Source organism: Athene cunicularia (assembly GCF_003259725.1).
Source record: "Athene cunicularia isolate RWA chromosome 6 unlocalized genomic scaffold, athCun1 chr6_part2, whole genome shotgun sequence".
Lineage (NCBI taxonomy): Eukaryota > Metazoa > Chordata > Aves > Strigiformes > Strigidae > Athene > Athene cunicularia.
Window position 1 is genome coordinate 2,892,405 of NW_020799106.1, and position 12,369 is coordinate 2,904,773.

Sequence of the window (12,369 nt, forward strand, 5' to 3'; positions counted from 1 at the left end):
TGGTCATGGAGGGCTAGCAGTAACATTGCAACATGCTTTCCTCCTCTTATTCACATGGTGAGAGGGGCTGTAGGCATACAACCCGTAGAGTGAAGAAACTTGACTAGAAGTCTCTTTAAGAGGCTGAGTTGAGGTGACTCACTAAGTTTTCAGAATAATTAAGTAAATCAGCTGTATTTTTGATGCAGCAATTAACCTGTGATATAAACAACTGACATCATGTAGATGAACATCCTTAGTCAAACACTACCTATACTTCTCCTTACCAACATCAGAAAATACTGAAGCCTCGAGGTTAAGCAAACTGCTATTTAAAAATCATTAACAAAGTGATAGAAACAAAAATAATTTAGAAACAAACATAACTACATATACTGAATGCAAACAGCATGACCAATTTGAATACATCCTCTTCAAAACTGAAGACAAAATAATTATGCAAAGTTCACAGACTAAAAAAATAATGGTAAGCGGGCAAGAGTGAATTTTTTCTAAAATACTTTTTCATCACTAAGTTATTTTAATGTGTTTTATAAATGTGTCATTATAGCTAGACCATAAATTAGGGGGCGTAATTCCATTTAGTAGCAGACATCTACTATTTCAGTTTCACTGAAGATTTTCTTAGTTATTGCTTCAGGACAACACCCAGACACATCTGTTGTGAAATTTTTCAAACCATACAAAAGTATCAATTAAAGAATTGGCAATGCATAGCGTTAGTTAAACCTAGCAGTTTAAGTGAAAAAGCAGTAATTTTTCCTCTAGGAATTAAGACTAAGATTCTAAGATTTTGAGGGAGAAGAGCGTAGAAGGACAAGCACAACAAATACATCAGACAACAATTAAAGAGAAAAAGGCTAGAAGTTAACAGTGTAGAAAACAGGGTTGCTAAAGGATGATGTATAGCTTTGGCAAACCTCTTAAACGAGGATTTGGAGAGATGACCTTCCAACAGAAATAAGACTGTAAGTGTTCTTCCCTTTCAAGGTATTTCTAATTTCAATATATCAACAGCAAGTATTCTTCCCCTCCTGTAAGTGCAGAATTAGTGATCTTTCTATACTGGTTTTACAGTAAGAGCCTCACGCAATGCTATAAAACCTTACCCCTGTAGAAAGTACAACGTTAGAAGTCTGAAACCATAAAGATGATCCTTTTTGGAAGATCCATTGTGATAGCTTCTTCCTTTAACACCCATTCTAAACCAAACTCATCTCTGACTTTGTGGAGTTCACGTTGTTTTTTAAGTTACATCTGCAATACCTGCATTATCTCAGGGAAAACTTACTTTAGGTGAAAGATATTTTAAACTGAAAGTCAACACTAAATGTAATGAAACAGAGCAAGTCATTGAATAAGCATGGTACGATTACATTTCGAAGCAAAAATTGTCTTTTCAAATTCTAACACTTATCAAGCAGGCAGAAAATTCTTGGAAGAAGTTACTCTACAGCTGTTAATTCCCATACGACTGCTACGAGTACCAAAAGGCAAAGTTATTTTAATTATTTAAACTGTGGTAGCAGTTGTAAGTATGTATTTTAAAAAGTCAAATAAACCTTTCTAGTTTAACAAAACTGAAACAATAAAGTATATAAACATTTGCTAGGTTTGCATTTAAATAGAAGCAGCAAGCAGACCTACTTCATACCAACACAGAAGCTTTTGATTTGTGTTCAAAAAACACAAACAAGTTTAACAACTGGTAGAGTAAATCCGTGTCATTTACCTTAAAAGTTGACTCAGGTTCTTGTGGTTCTGGACTTGATGGAACCGAGAGTGGGATGTCCTGGAGTGACACATTTTCATCATTCTATCAGAGAGCAAGAACAAAAGCTCAGATTATTTGCTGAAACATCTCCCTTGCAAACTTGCTTTCAAGGATGGAGACACATCACCCCTCTGCGGAACCTCTTACAGTCTCAGTGTGATTCTTCCCTTTTTCCCTGATGGGAAAGCCTCCCTTGCTGCAGCATGTGTACAGCACCCAAATAAGGGCCATGAACAGCCTCCCTCTCTTCAAAGCTGTAAGAACAGCTGCAGCTATGTCAAAGTGCACAAAAATCTGTTAAAAACTGTTTTTAACTCACTTTTTCATGTTTTGCAATTAGAGGCTTCTTCTCGTATGACCCAGACTGAGATCAAGTTCTAACTCAGTGTTCAGACTGCTGAAGTTCATGTACTTGTTTTCAAAATTATATTTCTGTTCTTTACAGTAAGTAAAAAGAACAGCAATGTTTTTACTCATTTCTGCTAGTATTGTCCTGGTTTTTGGCAGAGATAGAGCTAAATTTTTTTTTCTGTTCTTAGTAGCTAGAATAATGCTGTGTTTTGGATTCAGTGTGGGATGTGGTATGAGAAGAATGCTGATAATGCACTGGTCTTTTCAGCTGTTGCTAAGAAATCAAGGACGTTTCAATTTCCCACGTCCTGCTACTGCCCAGGTACACAAGAAGCTGGGAGAGAGCCTGGGACTCAGACTGGCCGATGGAATATTCCAAACCATGCAATGCCATGCTCAGTATATGGAGGAGGGTTGATTGGGAAGCTCGCTCTCACTTCCAGGATTGTGGTTTCAGGATTCTCACTGCTCTGGGATCACTAGTTGGGAACAGGCTGGACATCAATCAGCAGGTGGTGAACAACTGCACTGTGCATTAGTCAGTTGTATTTTCTATTATTATCTTTATTACATTATTTTATTTCAATTAAATTCTTTTTATCTCCACAAGTCTCCTTACCTTTACCCCTCCAATTCTATCCCTCACTCCCCAAGGTGAGGGAGGGTGAGTGAGCAGCCAGCCAGCCAGGTTTAAACCACAAGTATAAAGCTCAATATATTAAGGGAAGGTTTAACAGCTAAAAATAACAACAAAATATTTCATACAGATTTTATCCTAATCATGTAGTAAATAAAGGTATTAAAGGTCTAAAGTTTCCCCCTCTGTAAGCAAGTTTGATTAAAAGGCTGGATAATACACACAAGAATAGAATAAACATTTCGAAGTCCAGTGAGTTTTGGAAGCAGCAAGTCAAAGCAGAAGATGATTAAGTCGGGGAAATATGGAGAAGCATACCGGACAAAGTTTGAAGGGAAAAGTAACACTTGTTATTACAAAACTCACTATTACCGGGAGGGAGGGGGAGAAGATCAAGCTTTTGGTAAGAGAAGCAGCACGTTTTGAAGAATGTATATATTAGGAGGAGGTGTTTCTTCTGTGAGTTCAATTCTTTTATAAAAAGTTAATAGGCGATACTTGAGGCAAGGTTTGTGTTCTGTAACCTTGAGGAAAGTTTGGCTGCTATAAACTAGATCCAGATTTAAAATATAATAATACTCTGCAAGGCCACACACTCTCTGGCTAGAACATGCACAGCTTTATACACAAGGAACTACACATACACAGATCATCTATCTAGTTCCTTATTTGTCCTTGTATTAAACAGATTAAAAGCTCCAGATAAAAAACAGTTCATGTACTAAATGCAGGCGTGAGGCTGTTGGGGGGCAGTTTATGCACTCCACTACTCAGACATGAGGTTCTCAGAACACACCTTCCCTCTCTGACACTATGTTCTTTTTGTTATAATTGTATTTCCAATTCTGTCAGCGGAAAAACATCTTCAGTATTCTGTTACCACAGGAAGCAAATGCTCACATTTCTAAAAGGCAGTGTCATACCCCTGAATTAGCCTCAGGGTTGATTTGCTTTTTGTTTTCTTGCTTTTTAGTGTCTTAGTGCACGAACTTATTTCCATGACATTATCTATTAGAAAAGCAGTAAATCAAGTATTACAAAGAGAACAAACATCGTATGGGTACTTTTCGATGCCAATTTGTACATGCCTCCAAAGTCTCATGGACTTTTTTTTAAGGTAGCAAAGGAGTTTTTGTAGCTGGAATGCCATACTTCTGCTGAGTCATCCAGCAGTTTACCAACTTCCACAATTTACCAAGTTTTGAGGTGAAAATGAAAAAACTCCTTAAAAGCTTAGGACAATTCAATGATTTCGTACACTAGAAAGGTCAAATTTGAGCACTTCCAACAGAGATGACCCAGTAGGATTTACTAAGCTATTTGTCAAAATACGAAAGAGAGAAGAATGAGGAAAACAAAGCCTTAAGAAAAAGCTATTAGCATTGACTTGCTGAATCTAAGTTTGATCCATGACATTGATTTTAATTTTTTTTTTTTTTACTCCAACTTTTTAGGATGTTATTAAATCAAAACTTGTCTTCACATCCAGTCTTTTTTTTTTTTTTAAATTTAGCATTATTGTCTCAGAGAAGCAGAACAATATTTAGGATTTTTTGCAGTCAGTGAAGTGCTGAAAAAGCAGAAAAGCGACCATTTTAAATGGCAATAAAAAGTGTTTCTTGAACACCATAATTCAATGTATAAAGGAAATGGCAATAGTCTAATAAGGCCAAACAGAACATTAGCTCATCTAGGCTCACTCTCCAAGATATTTTACTGCTCTTGTTCCATTTAAACAGCTCACCTGGTGCAGTAATCTCTTCAGTTTCAATAACTGAGTTTTTACAGCCGTGCAGTCCTGGACCATGTGCCGAAGTGTCATTTCATCAAGCATCACAGTATTCTCCGGTAAGCCCACCAGTTGTCTAGGAGCCTGGTAAAAATTTGGTGCTCCATAGCTTTCAAAGTGACCAATAGGAGATTCTAGGTAGTTGGATCCCCTAAAAAAAAATAAATTAAGAAAAACACATTCATGACAAACTAGAGCTAGAGAGCATTTAGTAAGAAAGTGTCATGTAAGATGGGCTATAGTCACACACTGTGGCATACAGCAGAAAATAAATAAATCAGAAAACCTCAGTGCTACTTCACTGAAACACTAGGCTTTCCTTCCAACCTGCATCTCTCAGGCTAACCAGTACAGTACCCTAAAACCAGTTTGCTCATCAGGACTTCTATAAACTCTCTAATTCAGGCTAGCCCTTAAGAACTACAGGATTATATTTTATTTGAAAACAAATAAGGAAAAAGCTGTCCAAACTTACAAAATGCAAGTAAGACAACGGTGTAATGTTTTTTCCACAGAATACATACAGTAGTCAAGCATTTATAATGTAACAAATACGTGGATTAAAGACCCTGACAGAAAAAAAGTTTTGAAAACGAACTGTCACAGATCTTAGTGATGCTTCCACTCATACACACTACAGACATACAACTATTCTCAAAATGTCTTGCTCAGTTATCTTACTCAGTATCACTTGAGACCCTTTAGTGCCAAAATAGATTTCTTATCACCCTATTAAAATTGTTTGGGAAAGAAGAGACAAGTTCTTTACCTGTTCAAATCATTTTTACCATGGATATAGTGATCAGTATGGCCAAGATGATAGTGATCCTGTGTATTCCATCGCTGCTGTGGTGCTCTTTTCCAGAATCCTTCCTGATGTTGCCTAGCATTTCTGTCTTGTCTATCATAGCGGCTCATATTTTCACATTCCTCTACAGAGAGCATCAAGTCAAAAAAAAAAAAATTATAAAATTCATTCAAGACCTTGTAAATAAAATATTTACTATGTGCTGGTAACAGATGCAGTGTAAAATCTGTGGGGTTTTATTTCTTTTTGAACAGATCCAAAAAAAGTACACATTTTAGAACTGTTAGATGTTTTTACTAGCATATAAACTTATTACAAGAATAAGACTAACCTGTATCAGAAACTACAGGATTCAGCATTAATAGTATTTCTGGTTTAAGTATGAAATCTTTTGAAGGGGGTAGAGCTATGAGGGGACAAAAAATAATCCAAAAGTAACATTTTCCTGCCTTTCTTACCAACAGTATCCTCAGGCCTTTAAAAAGTTCAAACACGCAAACACAGAAAGATGACATTTTAGAAAAAGGCCAGTACTTAATTCCAAAACAGAACAGTTCCATTATTAAAAATACATATACATCTCATCCTAGTCATATCTTGTTTGTTTTTCAATTTGAGACACGTTTAATGTTTATTTACCTGGAAGAACAGCATGATTTAAAACAAGCAAACAAAATAAGCTTTTTAAAACACTAACTTCTGCAAAGCAAAGCAGATTCCACAAACTTCTTAAGGGAACAAAAGCTGCATTTGACAACAGCTTGTAAACCACTAGAAACAAAGCCAAAACAACTGCTACCCATGCAGTCAGACACAGAAAAAAAAAGTCGTAAACTGCTCTTCTGCCATTACACTTTAGCCTTCACTTACCCAAAAGAGTTTTTCCTCACATTCTCAGTCCTTTGCTAGGAGAATAACTCTACACAAGAGAGCATTGCTTTATTCAGCTGCCTACTCAGACTTAGTTGCGCATAAGACTCTCATAAACAGGCCTTCCTTCCTGCTTAGTTCCCAGCCTGCGTCTTGTTGGGAAGCGAGCCCAGTTTTACCCTGTGATTTAAAACTGCCATCCTCACTCCCTGCATACTTGTTGAGCAAGAACTGTTTCTATAAATAGTGTCCGAGCGGCATCCCAGACTCCAAAGTGAAACAAGGAGAGTTTCCGAGGACCTGAAAAGTCTTAAGAGGCTGACGTAGGTGGAGTCACACATAATTACGAAAAAATGTGTTGGCAAATGTGCTGTTAAATATTGCTATAACAAACGCTCAGATCTGCAGTTCAGTTACCCCAAAAAATGGTAAGAAAATAAACTTGTTCACCTAAAGTAACAGAAAACTTTTCTTTAGAAGCATCCTTCCACAGCTCATAACATGTGAAAATTCAAGTGTGTCTATTCAAAATAAGCCCTCAATAAGTTTATAAGTAATTTCATGATGATTTTCAGCTCTGGAAAATGAACTTGAGACACCGAGTGAAGACACATGAAGGCTGAGGAACAGATTTTTGCTTTTTCATGTTTACTTAAGGGAAAGTCTGGAAGTAGGTTTTGAATTCTTTTCAGATCCTCTTTCAGTGATTTCAGATAAGAAGTGATTATAAAACAGAGATATCCAGTTTATGTCACATTAATTTTGTATGGAAACCCAGCTTCTACAAAATGCCAACAATAAATAGTAATTAATTAATATTTGTCTCAAAACAGTAAGTTTCTCCTCCTGAATCAGCAGCTTACACAGCAGATTATCATAGTCACAAAACATATTCCAGCTACACAAACATTACTGATATTAACTGTAGAAGTGGAAGTAGATTTAAGTTTATTATACTGATGCAATTAAAGTAGTGAATTCAAAATTTTATTTCATGTCTAGATTGAATGGCAAACAATAACTTTTTATGGCAAACATTCACCTTTAAAATGTATTTTTAACAGTTTTTAAATTAATAATTTGAAATGGAATAACTGATGCAGATGTGGTGTATGTTTTATAAACAAGGAAGCTTATGAGAAATTGATCTACCCTTTAAAAACGTTTCTTAGGTTTTCCCAGAATTAGAATCACTCTTATTGAAAGGACATCCCCTAAGCTTGGATTGTTACCCATTCTGAAAAAGAAAAAAATAAAAATTGTACACCTAACTGGACTGAAAACGTGAATACTAGTACGACTGTGAATAAACCCTGTTCACAGAAGTACTGTGGAAAGCTTATTCTGACATTTATACAAGATTAAGTACTGCACTTCACATATTGGCCCCCACCAAACCTGGAGGTAAAGCTAGTACTCATATTCAAATGACAGCAACAATCCTTATGGCCAAAAGCAATGCCTCAAACTTTTCCAGGCCAGCATGTGAGAAAGCATGCCAATAATCTGCTTAGCCAGTTCACTCTAGTCTGGATTTGTATTTTAGTCACATCTAAGTACCACTACCCTCCCTGTGAAAGGTGTGCCAGCATCCTCACCGACAACCAGAGTGCATAAAAGACCTCTTGAAAAAACACGTCTTAAATCTTAAGGCTTCTGTTACCCCAAATTGTGTCAAATATATTAGGAGATATTGTCATTTTATAGAAGAAAAACTATCCTCACAGAAAGAATTACACTGCCATTCACCAAAGCTGAAAAAAATGCTGTTCCAACGTTTTCTAATACAGCTGAAGCATGAGACTGAAAGACTTAATTTAAAAGGTTGAAATTTATTCTACTAAAATAATTTCAAGAAATAGCGTGCAACAAGGTTGCATTTTTATAGGAGGCAGTAAATTTCTAACTTTAGAATTCTTCAAACGCAAAGGTTTTATTTGGGCAAACATAAATATCCCATTTCCTGCATTTCGGAAAAAGAGAGAGTTGTCACTTGACAAAACAAATTTGAGGAATGCATTGGCTTATTAAAGCCAAAGTCAGAACAAAGCAACTCAAAAATCTCCTAGGCTCATAATGCAGTTTCACAGTAAGACTGATCGGCTGATTTACCAACCTTTGTCACGCGGTGAGTCCTCAGGCAGGTCCACATCAAGCATGAGATCATCATCTTCAAGATCACATGAATCAAGGTTGTTCAAGATATCCTGTAAGAAAGAAAATGTCAGATACAGCTGCTTTCATGATATTTCGTTTACCATCACAAGTCTTATTTCAAAGCTCTGTTACATCTGTATTGTATACATGTTACCAGCAGTCTCCTCCCCAGAGGCCAAGATCAACCTTACTAGAGACCATCGCAAACAACAATCCTCACACCTCTAGTAAGGTGATACAGTAACAGTGCTAGATTAAACAAAGATGGATTAAAACATTTTCTCCCTGATGCCTATGAACTACTCCAAAGATTTTTCTACCAATTAATCTCCTGCCTTCTACACAATTGGAAGCATTTTAAAACTAAATTACTTGGCTTACTTAGAATTCAAAACCAACTTTGTGAAGAGGTTGGAACACTTGATTTTAGCTCTATCATACAACTGTATATCATTGAAAAGGAACGGGGGGGGGGGAAACCTATCTTATCTTGACTTTTTAGGCTAATTAAACAAAATATGCTGTTATCAGCACTGAGCTCTGCTGCCTGTTGTCTTTAAGACTGTGGTTCATATGAACCTGTTTCTAAAGGGACTAACACTGTCCTGTTGCATGGGTGTGCTAATGGCACAAAAAAAACCACAGTAAAGAGCTAGTACCAAATGGAACTATACATATTCTGTATAGTTAGTCAGGTATATTAAAGAAAAAGGACTGTAGTATGGGCAAGTCAAGTATTCAGTATTAAAAAGTATTCAGGTATTCAGTATTAAAGAGACAAACTGACCCCTCCTCCTTTAAGAATACCCACAGCAGGAAAAACTCAAGAGATGAAGGCTGTAGCATATTCAGCGTCAGGTGAAAAGCCACATCAGGCAACACAGTGCAGTACTCGATCAGAGAATCCAGGCTCAATTTGATTTCATTATTCAAAGAAAGCTAAACTTGCTAATACCAAGTGACTGTAACACAAAGTAGGGCTAAGGAAACTGTTAATGGTTATACAGGTTTAAGTTTCAAGCTCTCTTCTCCCATATCCCACAAATAAAAGCCACAGCTCCAAGATCAGACTCAGGCACTTCACATCTGGCTCTTCTCTAAGAGCAGAAATACAGATTTTTCTTAGGTCTAACAGCTACACCTAATGACGATTCATAGGGCCAATATTAAAAAAAAATTACCAAATATTAAATGTTTTACTAATTATTTCTCACGATAATAAAGTTATCACTAAACACTTCATGAAATACTTGCATGCAGACTATCAATACAATTATATACTGCAAAACAATATTTACTTGGAAAGCTATCCCTCTGCTGGCTAGCATGTCATAGATTTGCTTTGTCAGAGATACATAGGTGAGAAGGAAGAACATCAATAAGCATTTGTCTAAACTGCTGTTCCAACTGCTCTTCAGCAATCTTCCTACAGTGTTCCAAAAGGACTACTGAATTTTATTACAAATGGTGGAAAGAGCCAAATATATTTTAAAGTTTTGGGTTTTTTTGTGAGCTGTAGATTAAACATTCTACATTTCTGCAGGGAAAGTTATTTATTGACTTAGAAGAGAGGATGTAAGATGAAAATAGTTAATACACACTTTGTAAAATGTGAGCAATATAAAGGAAAGATGGAATATTTGAGACAGAAGCAGCGTCTGGTTTTGTTATATTTCAAAGTCCCGCCTGAATCATTTTGTTTATATATAGTATCCTAAGTATTTACAGGTAAAAAAAAAAAAAATAGAAAAACATACATATCAAGGCATTGAGAATAATAATAAAACCAACTACGGAAAAGCTTCACAGAGAAAGGGAAGACATTTAAATAAAATGTGGATTTAACATTTGGGAGAACAAGCTGCCCGTTTATATTTACTTCTTGTTTCCATTAATTTAGATTTTTTCCAGGAACTAGAACATTATTAACATGTATTTTTTAAACAAATCTGCAAAACATAGGTGTGTGAGGTAGCTTTGGTTTGTTAGTTGATAAATTGTTTCTATGCCATGCTTTGATCTTCCAAATTAGTATGGACAAGCATTATTTTCTTCTGCTGCGGGAACTTTAATGATGATGACAAATACACTACAAACAGTGGTCACAAACACGTAAGAAAGTTGAAGATATCTGCCATCGCTGTGCAAAAACATTTTTAAAAGCACAGTATAAAAACAGAGTATGTCAATGCTACCTAATAAACCTAGATAAACCATTTTACTATCTTTGCATCACAACTGCAGAAGTCTAATGATGTCGGAGAAGGCCAGCATCTGAGATGCCAAACATACTTTTCCATCAACAGCACATTTCATTGCTATTCCCTAATTATACATTCCTGTACCACACTGAGGTAACTCCACGCTAGGAAACAGAAGTGTGAATATGAAGGTTTTGTAATAGCAGGGCTGTATGTGAACTCACTTTGAGTATTTACCAATGCCATCTACTTGGTAAACGTAATATAAAAGTAAATGTCAGCATCATCATCTTGAAATAGCTGTAAGATAAAGTGCAGGTTTCATCAACACATCAGTACATAGAAAACCTGTATTTACAGACTTCCATTGTTATTCTTACTACTGTATAATGAAGTTAACTCCATGGTGCTATTACTGTTAATAATGTGTGCTTAACGGCAATTACCAAAGTGATTCTGGGCAACGAGCTCCAACAAAACAGGAAATAAAATTCTTCGAAAGTGGATCAGCTCCAGATATTACATGTTGTCATGGTTTGCTGAGGGCAACTGAGCACCATGCAGCTGCTCAGTCACTCCTTCCCTCTCAGGAATGGGAAGGAGAAATAAATCGAGGTAAGGACATGGGGGGATGATTCACCCATTACAGTCAGGGGCAAAAGAAGAAAAAGAACATCAATTTAATTCAGACACTAACAGCAGCAACACTGGACAGTTGGGCAGTGAGAAGTATCACCACTCTTAAAAACACCTTCTCCTCCCACCCCTCCCTTCTTCCCAGGCTCTGCTTTGCCCCCCAATTTCTCTACCTCCTCCCCACCGGCAGTGCAGTGGGCAGGGAATGGGGGGGATGACAGTCAGTCCTGCCACTTCCCTTCCTCCTCAGGGAGAGGGCTCCTCACACTCTTCCCCTGTTCCAGCGTGGTGCCCCTCTCACAGGAGACAGTATTCCAGGAATTTTCTCCAGCGTGAGTCCTTCCCATGGGCTGCAGTGTTTCCTGAGCTGCTCCAGTCCAGGTCCCTCCTGCATGCTGCAATCCTCCCAGCACCAACTCCAACAGCTGGGGCTTCTCCCCACAGAGTCCTGGTCCTCTTCATGCAGTCACCTCCTCTGGTGTGGGTCCTCCACAGGATGCAGGTGGGCATCTGCTGCACCAGTGATCTCCGTGGGGAGCAGGTGGGTGGCCCTACTCTCATCATGGGCTGCAGAGAGGTCTCTGCTCCAGCACATCTACCCCCCTCCTCATTTCTTCCACCCACCTCGCTGTTTGCATAGGTTTGCATAGGTCTTCCTCCCAACTCCAACTCCTCCTCTCAGATTCCTCCTCTTAAATATGTTATCACGGAGGCACAGTCGCTAATTGTTTCAGCCACAGCCAGAGGCAGACCCAACTAGGAGATGGGGGAGCTCTGAGAAGCTTCTCACAGGGAGCCACTGCTGTAGCCCCCTCCCCTGCTACCAAAAAATCCCACCACAAAGAGAAACCTAGCATGTGTTTCAGCAACTATTAAAAGTTACAGTAAGATAAGAATCCTATTTTATTTGTGTAGTTGAAAAGAATAATGCATTTTAAAAGGGGCATGTAACTTCACAAGGCTGACTTAGCACTACATTTTTCAATACGGTACAACCTAGAAGAAGATTAAGTTTGGGACTAGAAAATCCCAAATCAAACTACAATGCTGTGCCCATGCTCTCCCTCCAGAAAGGTTTTTGACTGAACACAGGCAGTAGTGCTTTGTTTTCTTGCTGCAATAAAACAGGAAAAGCATTAGGTGAGA

The 12,369-nt window shown here is 37.6% G+C and overlaps 1 protein-coding gene across 6 annotated transcripts in view; it reads right to left on the reverse strand.

Moving 5' to 3' along the window:
* CCSER2 (coiled-coil serine rich protein 2) overlaps positions 1 to 12,369 on the reverse strand; it is a 42,932-nt gene that overhangs the window by 21,336 nt on the left and 9,227 nt on the right. For all 6 annotated transcript variants that reach the window (XM_026851739.1, XM_026851738.1, XM_026851741.1 and 3 more), the window contains exons 3-6: positions 8,346 to 8,436; positions 5,321 to 5,483; positions 4,507 to 4,702; positions 1,733 to 1,816 (exon numbers count right to left, since the gene is read on the reverse strand). In XM_026851739.1, the coding sequence (XP_026707540.1) occupies positions 1,733 to 1,816; positions 4,507 to 4,702; positions 5,321 to 5,483; positions 8,346 to 8,436 (534 nt within the window). The remainder of the gene's footprint in view (positions 1 to 1,732; positions 1,817 to 4,506; positions 4,703 to 5,320; positions 5,484 to 8,345; positions 8,437 to 12,369) is intronic.